Here is a 16,767-nt window from a genome sequence, read left to right on the forward strand (position 1 = left end):
TTATTTCATGTGCATTATCCTAAGATAGTGCTCTTTCGTGTGTAGGTAGTGCCAGGCGTGCTAAAGTGCAGACGCCAATCTTGCACGTTACCCCGACATAGGCTAGACCCACAGATTGCTTACTATATAACTGAGGCGGGTTTTGAAGGGTTATTCAAGGTTCCAAACTTGGAAATGGATCACACGTTGATCACAGCACTGGTCAAGCATTGACGTCCAGAGACGCACACATTCCACCTACCACATAGAGAGATGGGCATCACCTTTCAAGATATTGAGGTGATGCTAGGGGTTCTTGTTGATCGGTTGCCAGTGACTGGAAGTGTCAAGCTAGATTGGCCTGCTTTGTGTCTTAAGTTATTGGGTCATCGTCCTCCAGACCTAATACTGCATCCCTATGAAGACAAGTCTATCCTTGCTGGGGCGAGGCTAAGAGTCACTTGTTTGGAGGCACGATTTAGAGGTCCCCTAGCTGCGGATGCTACTAATGAGGTAGTGCAGCAACATGCACGCTATCACATACTCGCGTGGTTGGGGACCATTCTGTTTATGGACAAGTCAGCAGACCGGGTGTCAGTGATGCATTTACAATTCCTGAACCTAATCAGCAACACGAAAAGGTACAGTTAGGGTAGTAAAGCATAAGCTTGGCTATACAGGCACTTATGCAAGGCATTGGAGTCGAAGGCGTTGCAGATTGGAGGAGCACTGATGTTGGTGCAGTTGTGGGCGTATTCGAGTTTCCCACTAATATGCCCTGTTACAAGGCCACCACAACTACCGGTGGAGGCAGGTCCGCTCACCACTCTGATAAGTCAAAAACGAATTGACCCATTGTGATAAATTAATTAAATAATTAGCCAAGTTATTAATTAATCAATTTTAACATGCAAACGCGTGGTAACACAAGCAAATCACCAATAAACTAATTATGCAGTGGAAAATAAATAACATGGTGATTTGCTTACGAATGGGGAAAACCTGACGGCAAAAACCCCACTGGGTGATTTTTAGGTCACAATTCCCAAAACTCCACTATTATCACAACAAGCGGTTACAAGTAAAGGAATCTCAAGTACCTTACCAACCTACAGTTGAACCCTTACCCTAATACCCAATTGGACTTGTTCTGTAGTGACAGTTTCCCCTTTTAATGCACGGCTCCCAAGTACGTGATTAACCAATGCGCGTATCCCAGTACACAACTTCAATCACCAACTAGAAAGAGTTGTTGGCTGCAAAGTTCTTCAGTTCTTCCACGATGAAGATCAAGAAGATGCTTGATCACAAAACCGAAAGGTGCACATACACAGCAACTTCTTCAAAAGAGATGAACTAACGCAAAACTTTGTCTTCGATCACAATTTGCTTGAACAGAGTTTGCTCAATGCTTGCGCAACTTGTGAACTCTTTGACGACCCTTAAAACAATCCTTTTATATGTCTAGGGTTAGGAGAAAAGAAGGCCCAAAGACACATTCATGAATCCCAAGAAATCAGATCAGAAAATCTGATTTTGTAAACCTTGACAGATAGCAAGGTGCTGAGAAGCTGTCGAGCAGGCGTCGAGATTTAATGATTGTGCACTTCTTCAGCTTATTTCTTGGACAGACTTGGTGACTTCAACACTTGATCTTGAAACCTTATTTCCTGAAATATTAAAAACACCTAGAACTACCCAATTACAAGTTGAGTGCGTTTTGTCAAAAGATTAGCCAATTACATAAAAGATAGAGAAGAAACAACACATGTAAAGGTAGGTGAAAGAAACATACATCCACATATAGAGAAAATAAGTACAATGTATGTAAAAACTAGTCACAAGACCTAATGTACAAGAATAATGTATCTAAAAAAGTAGAAAAGAACAAGATACATCATATCCTCACTACATCCCTCATATTATCACTCTCCCCCTAACAAAAATGTCTTACACTAACTCTCCCCTTAAGAATGACTACTTTTAATATCCCCAAAACTACTCCCCCTTTTTGTCACGAGTGACAAAGGGTAAGAGTGTCAAGTAGACATCTTATCGGTAGAGCTAGCATCTCCATCATCATCCGAAGCATCATCGTCATCACCATCATCATCATCATCCTCAGCATCAGAATCAGAAGCCATTAGAGGAGGTGGTGAAGGAGAAGCCTTAGGAGCAAAACCACCCATAGTCACCTACCGTTGTGCAATACGACCGACACGAACGTTCACATTATACAACTCAGTAGAGAGTGTATTAAGGCGAGCATCCATGCGCTGCAGCTGCGCTATGATGTCTCCAAGTGAGACATTGCCCATGGAAAAGGAGGGGGCAGATGTGGATGGAGTTGAACGAGATGGAGCCAGACGGGAGAGAGGACTGGAATCTGATTGTCACGACCTAAATTGCACCTCACTATGTTTTAAGGTAGTGGCATCTATGACACAAATTTGTGTGAAGTGGTCGAACACAGGAAAAGGGACAGAAAAATGGTGTAAGATCCTCGTAATAGCAGAAGGAGACATGATATTGATATTTATTTGTTTTAACAAGTTTTATTCATAATAAATCTAATTAATAACTTGGGTTTAAAATTTGTTAATTCTATCAACCGGGATCTAAATTTTTCAACAAGTGGTATCAGAGCAGGTTCACTCTGATTGGATTAATTTTTTGAGTGTGATCCTTGAACCCCATTGTCGTGGATCGTGAACAATCTCTTTTGATTCCTCCATTATTTGATGGAACTAATTATGCGTACTGGAAAGTTCATATGAAAGTTCTTTTTGCAGGTTCTAGGTGAATAGGTATGGCAAGTTGTTGAAGTTGGCTGGATTAAGCCAAAGGAAGCATTAGTGAATTAGGATGATGCAACAATCAAATCGGCAAATTTCAACAGTAAGGCCTTGAATGCTTTGTTTTGTGTAGTGACTAATGAGGAATTCAAGAAAATATCATCCACGGAAGTTGCCAAGGAAACATGGACCATTCTAAGCCCACCTATGAAGGTCCTAAGGCAGTAAAGACTGTGAAGTTTCAAAGACTCACTAGTAGTTTTGAAGAAATAAGGATGGAAGAGGATAAGACCTTTGATGAGTTCTATGCCAAACTCAAGGATATTGTGAATTCTGCTTTCAACCTTAGAGAATCTATAGTAGAATCCAAAATTGTTAGGAAAATCCTTAGGTCCTTACCTAAAAGATTTTATGCCAAGATCACTGTCATTGAAGAAGTAAAGGAAATTGATAAAATTCCTTTGACTGAGCTTGTAGGGAACCTTCAAACCTATGAGATGGGATTAGACTCAATGGGAAAAGGTGGAAAGAGCAAGAACTTGGCTCTCAAGGGTATATAGGAAGAGATTGAGGACTCTGAAGATAAAGATGAAAGTAAAGATGAGGATGAGGATCTAACCTTCATAACTGATAAAATTATCAAGTTTCTTCAATTTAGGAAAAAGGATAACGGCAAACCTCTTAGGAAATCTAAATCCTCTAGGAATGGCAAGAATGAAAAACCTCTCATCCAATGCCATGAGTACAAACGTTTTAGTCATATGAGGATAGAGAGTCCAAATTACCTTATAAAGGAAAAGATCAAGAAGTCAAAAGATAAAGGGTTGGTTGCTACCTTGAGTGATACTGAGGATGACTCTTCTGATGAATTTATGGATGAATGTCATCACGTTATGGCCTTTGCTACCTCAACCGGTAAGGTGATTATGGAGAGTGCTAGTGACAGTGAGGATTCTTCTGATGATGAAGTACCCAAGAAGATAACCCTTCGGGAAGCCTATGATAAACTATGCACTGAATTCATAAAATGGGAAAAGAATTCTCATCTTTGTAGAAAAGAGCTTAATGAGGTAAAAACTGAAAAAACTGATCTATTAGTCAAACTAGATGAGACTACAAGGTTAGTTGAGACTCTTATTGTGGAGAACACTTCATTAGAAGAGAATGTCAAGAATCTTGAGGTTGAGTTTAGTAAAGCTAGAACTCAAATAAAGAGGATGTCTAGTGCAAAGGTTAATGAGGTTTTGAGTGCTCAAAAGCCTAGTTCTGATAAGACTAGCTTAGGATATGCTGTTTCCTCCAGCCCCTCCTCTTCTACGGATTCTAGATCAAGGACTGTCTTTGCGCCCCAATCTGAGAAATGTGATAAAGACATGAAATTCAAAACTGATTTGTCTAATTCTAAATCCTTTATTAGACCTCATGTTTATCATCATTGTGGTGTTGCTGGACACATTCGTCCTAATTGCTTTAAATTGTATCCTCATAAGCAATTGTCCAAAAGGTCACAGGTCTCCTCTCAAGGACCTACACCTTTGTTTGGAGAGTTATTAAAAGTTTTGAGTTTTTTAACTCAATTTCAGGAGAATTTTAATTCTTCTATGTTCTTTAGTAGACATACTAGGACACTTGTATTTTCATCTTCACAGCCAAAGATTCATGTTGTATAGGTGAGAAATGAGCCTAAGACTTAATTGTCTTTTTTGTTTGTCCTCTGCTTTAATTCTTTCTATCTAAAGTAGGACTCTCTTTACTTGATTTCTTATTTGTTTTTGGAATCATGCTTTTATGCATCTGCACCCTTCTATCATGTCTTCATGCATATGCATATTTCTTTCATGCTTTCATGTTGTTTGTCTGTTTTTGTTTGGTATTATTTAGTCTTTATTTTGTCTGTTTTTCAAAATAAAAAGAGAAAAATCAAAAAAATACAAAAACAGTGTGTGTTTGTGTACATTGGTACTTGTGTACCTTGGATGGCCACTGAAATAAAGTTTTCTAAACTTTGTATCTTTTGTAACTTAGATGAGCATCTTTATGCACAACTAAGCAAGTGACCTTTATGGCTCTTGTTTTTTATGAGTAAGATTAAGTTATCTCTTGTACTTAGCACTTATATCACTCTTTTTGACGGAAGGACTAGAAAATCCTTAGAGAAAGGCATAAATAACCATCTCACCACTAATCCGCCAATCATGAAAGACATCTGTATGTTTCGGCATAGCAAAAATGTGATGTCAATGACATTTGTGTGGTTCGGCATAGCAAAATTAAAATGTCAATTATCATTGGGCATTTCTTTTCTTTCTCTTATATGCCCATGCATGATATGCTAAATAAAAGAAAAATATGCAAAGAAAAATAGAAAACAAAAAGAACAAAAATGCTTTAAATATGATTGCAAGTGTGTATTTTAGGAGATGTGAGAGTTAAAGGATGTACCTTGAAGGGGATAGTCCTCATCAAACAGTTATGATTGTGTGTGAGTTAAAGTGATTTTCTCATATCTCAAATTATTATAACATGTATACACTTATGAAATCTTGCGATGTTTTTCACACACAACATGCAATATTCTTTGCTACTCTTGATACATATGTAGATACAATGTGATTTGGCGATCACAAGGTTTTACATGTGTTCATGTATGCTGACTAAATTGTCTTAACTTATTTTTGAAATATAAAATTGGTTAGACTTGTTTAGTGTGTGTGTGTGTTTTTGGGATCAATGTGCTTAACATTTTTTCTTGTTGAAAGGTTTGTTTTTCACATGTTTTGCATCTTTCTATTATCTTGTCATCCATAGCATCTTGTTTCATTACATTCATGCATTTATATAGATTTCTTGTACCCTATTGATCATTCGTCTTTATGTTTCTTAGGTGAAGCTTTCTAACTTCTTGTACCATTTGTCAATCATGACAAAAAGGGGGAGAAATTATGGAGAATTTGTGGTTTCTTTTGAAGATTCTACATGTTAGGGGGAGAAATACATGTCTTTGTAAGAGGGAGATGTGTTTCATCTTATTAGGGGAGTGTTTACTTCCTTGTTCTTGTACACCGGTCTTGTGACCATGTTTACATACATTGTACTTATCTTCTTTATATTTTAATATATGTCTTCTTCACCTACCTTTACATGTGTTGTTTCTTTTCTATCTTTATACACATGTTTCTTATTACTTGTATGTAATCTATTATTTCTGTTTCATACTAAGATACCTTGATGAGTTTTGTTTAACAAGTGAATATGAGTTAAGTGATTTATGACTTCTCTCATATATTCATTTGTTAGTTGTGGTTTTGTCACAGATTGCTAAAGGGGGAGACTGTTAGGACATATGTGTTTCACTTGATAAGAACATATGTCATTCTTTTATGTAATTGGTTAATCCTTTGACAAAACGCACTTTACTTGTAATTGAGTAGTTCTAGGTGTTTTTAATACTTCAAGAAATAAGATTTCAAGTTCAAATGTTAAAATCATACAAGTCTGTCCAAGAATCAAATGAGAAACTACTGAATTTTAAAACTCGATAGCTGCTCGATACCTCTCGACAACTAGGCTATCTATCGAGCTCTTTAGTTGATTGTTATCGCAATCTCGACATCTCTCAATAGCTAGGTCGATCGATCGAGAAACAATCTGTCCCGTCGATAGCTTCTTGATAGCTGTATTTGTTGAAATTTAAAGCTCGACACCTGGCTATCTGTCAAGGTTACGGGAATTCAGATTTTCAGATCTGATTTTCGGCCCATGTTTTTGTATTTTTATAAGGTTTCTTTTCTCACAACCTTAGACCTATATAAGGCTTATTTTAGAGGCCGTCATATAAGAAAATACAAGAAGAACATATGAAAAAGGTGATCGATGCCTTATTCTCTCTGAAAGAAGCTACTGCATCTTTGCACCTTAAAGTTTTGTAACCAAGTGCTTCTTGATCTTCATTGTTGATGAAGTGAAGAAATTTACAGCCAACATCTTCTTCTAATTGGTGATTGAAGTCACGTACTGGGATCCGCGCAATTGGTTAGTCACGTACTAGGATTCATGCATCAAAGGGTGGCGTTCATATATTGAAGAGCTCAGAGATTCTGAAGCGGTAGAAGGTTTCTACTGTGAGTTCATCTACGAGGATTGTAGAGTCTAGGGACAAATGTTTTGTACTATATCTGAAACTTCTCTTTACTATAGTGGATTGCTTTTCGGGAAGGTTTCTCCCCAGTTTTTTTAATGTGAAACTAGTTTATTTCATTAGCTTTCCTAGGTTATCATATCTTGTCTTATTTATTTTTTTGCTGTATGATTTTGACATGATATTGATGTTTGTTTGTTTTTAACAAGTTTTATTTATAATAAATCTAATTAACAACTTGGGTTTAAAATTTGTTAATTCTATCAATCGGGGTCTAAATTTCCCAACTAAGTATTTTTTATAGTCTATTCAAAGATAAGATTACTGAATTATGTTTAAATTCCTTATTATGTCCTTTTATTATTATATGAAAGGAAAATGAAGTATTTTTTATTTGAAAGTTCATAAGTTATTTTAAGAACAACGTGAATAGTATGAAGACTATTTTATCAAAACTGGCATATCCATAAAATATTTGATTTACATGCATTCTTATTAAAGGCCCATGGACCTTAAAACCTTATTAGGCTTCGCAGTTTACCCTATTATATTTCAATGCACAAGTTCTTCCTAGAAGCAACGAGAGTATTAGAGGTCGCAAGGATTTTGTGATTCTCGTTTGTTAAAATGTATAGTTTTTTTTGTTGTATAGTAGTTTAGCTCTTTTGTTGTATAGGAGGAATCAAGATGTACTTGATCCTTGAGTACAGATATAATTTGAAACCTTAGTTTGTTTTGAACCCCAATTGTATTTCTTTGGGGTTAGGTTTGTAATAAAAGTTTTTCTAAACGTTTAGTTATGTAATATTTACACGAATACCTGACGTTTCAACCAAGTGGTAATCTTTCCAAGTTCAAATGAAATGAAGTTTCAAGGCTTTCATCATTTTTGTATATTGTGGCTTTTATGCAAGAAATAAGCAGGAATACAATATACAATTCTTGATAAGCACCTTCAGTTTAGGTTGGTTCATGTTAGTATTGAGGTAAACTTGATATTAACATGCCGGTCGTGCTCTAAATTCTGGGGTATAGGTTTAGGTCATGACAGCAATCCCTTAGAAGGTGGGTAACAGATTCAAGGCACCTATGGCAGTAGGGGCACAAAGGGGAGATGTTAATACCTCTGTGGGCAAGGACTTCCCTAATCATGATGCTATTAAGGAGGCACAGCCATAAGAAGGATTTAATTTGGAGGGGAGCAGAAACTTTCCAAACCCAAGCATTAGAGAAAAGAGTTGCTCACTCCATCCTCATCTTCACACGCTAGGATATAGGCCGATTTAAAATAAAAATCTCCATTAGGAGAATCCACCCACACTCTAGAATCCTGGGAAGAGCCGTGACCATGGGTGGGGATGGCCTTCATAGCCTGTATAAGGTGATCAGGTACCATAAAGGAGAGCTTAAATAAATCCAGATTACCATTGCCTAACAACACTTCATTTACCAACAAATCCTCTTCTTGAGAAGTAATTGGTCCCACAGCTTCATAAAGAATTCTTGCTGACCCAATTATCTCTCCAAGCATTAACAATAGAACCATTACCAATGACCTAATTCAACTTTTTGACAAATAGAGGCCAACCTTTCTTTAACCCATTCCAATTTATGGAGCCTTTGAGATTCAAGCTCCTACCATTCAAGCTCCTACCCTCGTTAGCACTCTGACTAGATAACCTCCCAATGTATTTTCTTTTTAAAACTTCAGCTTAGGGCTCATTAGAGCTTTTGACAATTCTCTATAAAAGTTTAGCCATGGAAGCCGAGTTTCTAGCCATAGTAGAATGAAGCCCAAGCCCCCTAAGCTTTTTCGACTTAGTTACCCTCTTCCAATTCACCAAGTGCATTTTTCTTTTTCTCCGAAGAAAAGCCTCACAAGAAGTTTCCATTAAGAGCATCAAGCGTATCACAAGCTTTGGCAGGGAAGGGAGCACACTGCATGATGTAGGCCAGGATAGCTTCAATTACAGATTGGATTAGAATAGCTCAACCAAGAAACGAGAGGAGCTTTGCTTTCCAACCAGTAAGTTTAGCGGATACTTTCTCTATAATGGAGTCAAAGTCCTTAGCCCTAATGGCCGAGGGAGAGATAGGGAAGCTAAGGTATGATCTAATGTTCAAGGCCTCCCTAATACTCAGAATATTAAAAAAATCTTCATGGGTGGACCTATCCACATTAAGAGAGAAGACAACACGAGATTTTGCTATGCTAATTTTCTGGCTAGAGGAGTTGCAAAATTTCCCAAGGACATTTTCTATGGCATGAGCACAAGAAGAAGGAGCCAACGAGAACAACACCAGGTCATCAACAAAAAATAGGTCGGAAAAGGAGGGACTCAATCTAGATTCTTTGAGTGGTTTCCAAAGACCTTGGTTGCAACTATCCACAATATGCAATCCCAAAAATTCTAGGCACAGAATAAACAAGTTAGGAGACGAGATTGCCCAACCTTAGGCCTCTAGAAGGGAGAAAAGAATCAAAGAGACCTCCATTTAACAGGATGCTAGTAGAAGTGGAGTAAATACATTCCATAACCAGCTTAATAAACAAGTTAGGGAACCCAAAATGATGGAGAACAACTCTTACAAACCCCAATTCCATATGATCATAGGCTTTCTCTAGATTAATCTTAATGCCCATCCCTCCCATTTTTCCTTTCTTACAAGCTAGGGAATGAATAAGCTTTTGGATAATTATAACATTATCTATACCACGCCTACCCAGAACAAAGGCAGTTTGTACAGGGGAGATAAGGGGGGAGAGAACTTGTCTAAGCCTAGCAACAAGAACTTTGGTAACAGTTTTGTAAATAGTATTACACAGGCTAATAGGGTGAAATTGAGAGATAAACTCCGGGGAGATACAATTAGGGATTAAGGTAATCAAGGTATTATTATATCCCTCAGGGAATTAACAAGAGTTGAAGATATCTTGCACTTCTTGTGTGAAGGAAGGCCCAACTGACTCCCAACAATATTGGTGATAAAACCCTGCATACAACCCATCAGAACAAGGGGCTATAAAAGACTTGATCAAAAAACAAAGCCTGCCTTATTTCCTCATACTCAATAGGGGCCACCAAAAGGTCAACATTAGACTCTTGGAGCATGACAGCAAAAGGAGGCAAAAATTCGACAACTTCAAGAGAGAAAATATGATACGAGTGGAAAAGCTTAGCAAAATAAACCCACCAATCTCAGAGGGATCAGAAATCCAATCATCATTATTAATCTTGATTCAGAGAATCTTATTACTATGCCTACGCACAAGTGTAAATACATGAAAGAATTTGGTGTTCCTATCCCCATCTAGAAGGTAAGAGACTCTTGACTTCAAAACCCTCAGTTGCTGCTCTTGGTTAAGGATTGAATTAAATTCCTCCATAAGGTTTTTCTCCAAGTTTAGCAAAAAATTATTAGGGTGGATAGAGATGGCTTTTTGGACAGCCTTAAGCCTAGCTAACACAAACTTCTCCTTATAAAAAAACGTCACCATAAACATGTAAGTTCCAGAACTTAACCCGCTCAAAGAAGATAGGGATAGCCCTGTTATACTCATCATTTGCATTAGCCCAAGCCAAATTAACAACATTAAAAAGGTAGGGTGAGCCATCCACATCTTCTCAAACCTGAAGGAACGTTTGTTAAACAACTAAACCGTAAAAGCCGTAGATAGTAAAATTGGACATTGGTTTGAGTGTGACCTGGGCAAGTGCTTAACAAAAGCTTCTAGAAACATGACCCTCCACTTGGAATTAGCCCAAGCTCTATCCAGTCTAACTTGAATTAAATCAGCAAGACCCCTTTTATTTGACCAGGTGAACTTTGGCCCCACAAACCCAAGATCAATCATCTCACAATCATTCATACAACTTTGGTAATCAAAGGCCCCTTTGACATTAACTTTGTTACTCCTTAACTTTTCTTGATTGCAAATGGCTTCATCGAAATCCCCAATCATTAACTAGGGTAAGGAGTGTAAACTAGCAACAGTTTTTAAGTTATTTCATAAAATGTGCCTTTTGGCCACCTTAGGACTAGCATAAATAGAAGAGAGAATTCAACTAACATCAGAGGAAAGGAATCTTACAAAAGCATGGATTTCCTTCTCTGTGGAGTCAAGGATGTGCACATTCTGTGGAGTTAAGGATGTGCACATCCACTGAGTTTGTTCTCTAGAGGAACCAGATGCCACCTATATAGCCAATGATTTCTGTGGTGTGCCAATTATCAAAGGGCAACTTCTCAACAACTTGATTAGCTCTAGACCCATCCAAACGGGTCACTGTCAACATGACCATATCAAGAATAAGGACATAAACTAAATCTCTAAGAATGTTACAAAAGTTTGGGTTAAGGACTCCCCTGCAATTCCAACATAGGATCTTCATGGAGAAATAATTAGATGGTAGAGGCCACATGGCCTTCGGACATAAACTCAAACCGGCAAGCGACAACTGGACTGCCCCTCTCTCTCTCTCTCTCCTCAAACTCCTCAAACCTGCATCTCAACTTGAGCTTGTTTTCTGAGCAAACTCAAACCGGCAAGATCTTGTGAGGCGAAATCTACGGCGGCCACGTGCAGCAGCCGCCAATCTCACCGGACAACCGGCCACGTGCAACAACAGCTTCACCCATAGCTTCTCTCTCATCCTCCTCCTCTACGGCGCGGTGGCTCCACCTTTGTTTTTCTCAGGAACCCCAGTCCGGCCATAGAATCACGGCCACTGAGGCCGTCGTCAATTCCGCCTGTTCACCCCCTTCCCTCTTCGCCGATTCCATCTAATTCCCTTTCCCACTCAACCGTTGCCGCCTCTAACAACCTCCTCTCTCTTTGCCATTCCCATCCCACGCCCATATATTCGCCGCCAAGGACCACCACTCCTATAACTTCAACATTTCTCAGCTGTTCTGTAATCTTTAGATTTTACTGATGTTTTGGGTATTCATACCTAAACTTTGTTGCTAATTGCTTGACAGGACATATTGATCATTCTGCTAGATTGATGCGTGTGATTACATGGAATCGGTCATTTAGAGGGTTACCTAATGTTGATGATGGGAAGGATGACTTTGACTCAGAAGAGCATGAAACTCATGCCACGGTGCTGGATAAGTTGCTAGCCTCAGAGAAGCTATATGATGAAGTGAAGGTATATTGCTTTGTTTTTTGTCCTGAAAAAAAGTTGTACCTAGTGCGGTTCCATTTTACATGAACTGATTATTAATTTTTTGCTTAATTATAAATTTATGGGCCTTCACATGTATGCTTGAGCATTTCTTGAGTATAAGTAATGGAGATTTTCTTTGAGTTGATAAGAATTGGTGCACGTAGATAATCTTCTAGTTATTACTTCTAAAAAATAAAAAATAAAAACTTCTAGTTATCTCAGCTTGCATGTCAATTTGTCATGAAATTGGTGATGTGCTTTAGGGGTATGATGCACAATTTGAGTCTGAGAAACATTTACAGGTGAAATTGCTAGTTGCTTTAGTAGGTATCTTAAGTTAGTTTTCATATCCAAACTTAGGTACTGCAACTTAACTTCACCATTTAAATTCAGCTATGTTATAAGTTGTAATTATGAATATGAGAGCACATTCTGTAATCTGTACATGAGTTTTGCCATTCTAGAAAAGACCCCCACCCCCCCACCCCCTTTTTTTATTTTGGTTCAAAGAACTACTAACCATACAAATTGCTTCTTGGAATGTGAATTTTGATCGTTGTTTGTGGGTAATCATTTGCCGTGTGGCTTGGTGGTGTCCAAGGACAAGTTATTTGGCAAAGGAATATTGAAAATGTCGCTTAATCATCTTTCCTTCAATTTCATGTTGTTTACCATCAAATCTCATTGTCTTTTTACGTTTTTTTTTTTCAATGATACATTATTCTCTTTTTCATGGTGTATTTTAGGGCCTAATGTCATTTACACATTATAATGATAGTTCCTGCTTTGAAGCTATATTAGATAAGTTTGGTTGTATTGCTAATGATATGGCTGTTGCAATTTCTGAGCTGGTGAAGCGAAAGGGCTATCAGATGAGTTGACATACATTGTTGACATGCAATCCTTGGATTCAATAGATGAGTTGGAACAAGATAAGTGCTCACAGAAGAGAGGGCCAGATGAGTTGGAACAAGATGGGATGGAAGATAAACCTCAAAACTATCTCATTGCGGAAGAGCGATTGATGTATTGAAGAAGAGGTGGAAGAGGAGGAGGGCTGTCAGAGTTTGCGCGTTCATGTTCAAAAATGTATAGAAGCTTGCAGTCCATATCACATCCTCGGAATTAATGTCAAATCTCATCATGAGAATGTTTTATAAGCCTTGTATAATTTTGTCATTTGCATTAGTAATGTGTTACATTACAATTCTTGCAATATTTATTTGGGACGAGCTCTGAGAATCATATATGGTTTTGTTACATCAAATTGAGTTTTGACATAATGTTATTAGTTCCTTGCCAACCAAAAGAATTATTATATGTTCTTTTACTTTATTTATAAAGGTGACATTGTGGTACCACTCTTTATTCCTCTCCCTTTGTTTAGATTTTGGTTGTTTAATTGATGTTACTTGTGATTGAAGATTATGGACCTCTTGTAGTGGGCCATGTGATCATGTACCACATGCAACTAGCTCACAACAGAAATAAGCATGTTCCAACCAAATCCAATTTGTCAGATATGGTTGCGCGTTCACCTGAAATGTTTTCTGCCAACCAAATCTATATGTATGTTTAAACTTACTGAATCTTAAAAGAGAGCCAAATAAAAAGAAAAGCTCAAAAAATCTATTGCTAAGTTTAAAGTTCCTAAATTTAAATTTTCATCCATATCATTTTGTTGCATTCATTTAAAGCTGCCTTGTTCAAATATGCAAATACATAGATATAAAAAATATAAAAATGAACTTTCCCATTGAATATAAAATTATCCAAAATCTGTCCAAATTGTGATGTCCAAAAAATCTATCCAAATTGACTGATATGCTCTCCAAAAATCTATCAAAGTCAGATGTGCTGTCCAAAAACTACTGTTAAGTGCTGTCCACTAGATGTTATATAACAGCCAATATGCTGTCCAAAAACTGTGCAAAACACAAAGCAAAAAAACCAATACGGTATTTTTCAAAGGGTGTCACTATCAAGATCTATTGAAACCTGCAAAATATGCCACCAAATATAAAATAAGTGTATGGAAAAAATAACTAAAAGGAAAATATAAGTTTAAGTTGTAGCAAAATTCATAACAACTATACACACCTAATTCAAGCCATATAACCCAACATGATCTTGTCCAACTAAAAATTCACAATCAAAAGATTCCTACATATAACATTTAAACAAATCAATATTTCATTTTATATGCTAATGAAAGTAATTGGATAGTAGGATATTAGACAAATTTTATAAGTATACCTAATTCAGACCATTTAATCCAACAACATTGTCTTGTCCAATCAAATTACTACAACTGAAAGATTCCTATACATAACATTTAAATAAATTTATGTGTCACTTTTTAATAGTAGTAATTGTTTAATAGGATATTAGAAAAAATATGTAAGTAATAGCATCATACCTAAGTTATGTTATCTACTAATTGTGATGGTTGTTCAACATTACTATGTTCTTTGTGAGAATTAATATTAACTAAGGAATCGACCTATGTGGGAAGAAAAAACAATTGTCACATAAAACAAATTTATGAACCTATAAATTCTTGTTCTATAATGGAATGTAAATGAACTTACTCTATTTAGGCCACCACGTGATTAAACTTGTCTTGCTTCACTAGTCTTTTTGGGTTAATCTTTCTTACTTTGAGTTTTTTTTTTTTTTTTTGTCCTTTCTAATGAACCTTTCAACCTTCCTCTTGGACGACCTACAATAGGTTTTGTTTTGATCCCACGTATGCCTTGAGAAATGTCCACATGTGACTCAAATCCACCGTCACCTTGTAAAACATTCTCGAGAACAACTTCACCATGGAACTCACCCTCCATAGAGGACAAACAACATTTAATTCTCATTTCTTGCAAATCCTGCAATAATTTGTCAAAACATTTATCAACATGTTCATACATCATCTCTCTCTGTGCTGCAAGTGTGTTAATTTGAAGACATTTGTGACTCAAGTGAGAAAGACGCTTTCCCACTGACTCTTGAGCACTACCTTTAACATCAATGCCACAATAGTCCTTGATACTTTCAAAGAAGGGGAACACAGAATTCTCAAAAAGCTAAACTTCATGCAACTGCATTGGATTGTCGTTATTGAGGCTTCATAATTGACTAAGTGCTCTTGAATTTTGTTTCAATATTTCACTCTGTATTCTGTGATAGAATCAGATTTACTAGCCTTGTAAATAGTACAATCCACAATCTTCACATATTCATCTTGAAACATTTTGAATATTTCTGGAGTGTACAACTTTGCAGCATGTCTCAACATCTCAAAGTCAAATAGTAAAACTAGTGTTGTTTGTCTCATTTTGAACTCTGTTTGTAGTTCTTGACTTCGTTTACTAGACAATACTCTAGAGTAATGTCCAAAAAATTGCAAAAGACCATGTTTTGGCTTCAAGTATTTCTTTAACACACTATTCATTGACTCATTGCGTTGAGTGCTTTTCATATTAGCAGTGAACATACGTCGACCATATACCATACATCATTTCTCTTTCACATCAAACATTTCACGCAACCATGGATTATCAGTTAGATCATATGTCTCAAGCATGTCATTCCAAACAACTATCCATTCATTTTCATCTTCAAAATCGTACACACAATTACTAAAATCATTTCGAAATTGGCTTGATGAATTAAATATATGATGTAGATGCTTAGCAACATTCTGATAAATATGCCACACACATAGACGATGATTTGATTCAAGAAACACATCTTCTATTGCATTAGCCATTGCAGCAAATTGATCTATAAATATAGTTATTGGTTGTTTCCCTGACATTGCACTCAAAAAAGTTTCAAACAACCACTTGAATGACGTTATAGTTTCATAATAAAATAAAGCTGCACCAAAGACAATTGATTGTTTATGATGATTAACCCTAATAAATGGAGCAAAGGGTCGACTATATGAATTTGCTCGATAAGTGGTGTCAAAACATATAACATCCTCAAAGTGTCCATAATCAACTATAGATCTAGAATCAGCCAAAAAAATTCAAAATTTGATTATCATCATCAAGTTGTATAGAATAAAAATAAGATAGATATTCTAATTGCATCTTTCTAAAGTAATCCATCACAACACGACCATCTCCTCTCTTTAAAGCCTCTCTCCTCTTGGAATTTACATGGTTTTTATACTCAACATTCAAAAACCCAAAATTTTCATAACCACCAACTTGCATGCTCAACAAATCTATGGTTTGTTTTATTGATACCCCAGATTTTTCTGCATCATCTGCAAAAGCTTGTTGGGCAAGTGTAATTTTCCTATTTGATCTTAACATGTGTTTCATTAGAGAAGGAGCAAACTCATGATTAAAGCATCTCCAATAGCTTCTCCAAATTTTTGTACTGTTTAGAGAATAAATAGTGACATTTAGGGGGTGTTTAGATTTTTGATTTCCATAATTCAATTCTCAGTTTCCATAACTCATAACTCAAAAATGGTAGGACCCATAGCAAAAAGGTTGTTTGGCAAACGATAACTCTGTTTCCATCACTCAATTTTCTGATTTTTGAGTTATGAGTTATGGAAACTGAAAATAAGGAGGATGAAGATAACATAAAATCTATTGAACCTTCTCTTTTGTGAACTTGGGTAATCTATCCCCAACAATTTCTTACATTCTTTTTGTATACTCAA

At 36.6% G+C, this 16,767-nt stretch overlaps 1 protein-coding gene and 1 long non-coding RNA gene across 3 annotated transcripts; both read left to right on the top strand.

Annotated features, from left to right (window-relative positions):
- The first annotated feature begins 252 nt into the window (after positions 1-252).
- On the top strand, positions 253-630 carry LOC136068615 (serine/threonine-protein phosphatase 7 long form homolog). Its single transcript, XM_065775992.1, has one exon. It carries the CDS (start codon positions 253-255, stop codon positions 628-630), a length of 378 nt encoding a protein of 125 aa, XP_065632064.1.
- A 10,175-nt stretch (positions 631-10,805) lies between these two features.
- Positions 10,806-13,353, top strand: LOC136068626 (uncharacterized). Of its 2 annotated transcripts, none has more exons than XR_010629977.1 (2): positions 10,806-12,068; positions 12,833-13,353. It is a non-coding gene; the product is annotated as an uncharacterized LOC136068626 (long non-coding RNA). The 2 variants fall into 2 exon arrangements; XR_010629976.1 differs by having other exon boundaries at positions 12,944-13,353.
- Positions 13,354-16,767: the final 3,414 nt, after the last annotated feature.

The sequence above is a fragment of the Quercus suber genome, unplaced genomic scaffold (assembly GCF_002906115.3).
Source record: "Quercus suber isolate HL8 unplaced genomic scaffold, Cork oak 2.0 scaffold_125, whole genome shotgun sequence".
Lineage (NCBI taxonomy): Eukaryota > Viridiplantae > Streptophyta > Magnoliopsida > Fagales > Fagaceae > Quercus > Quercus suber.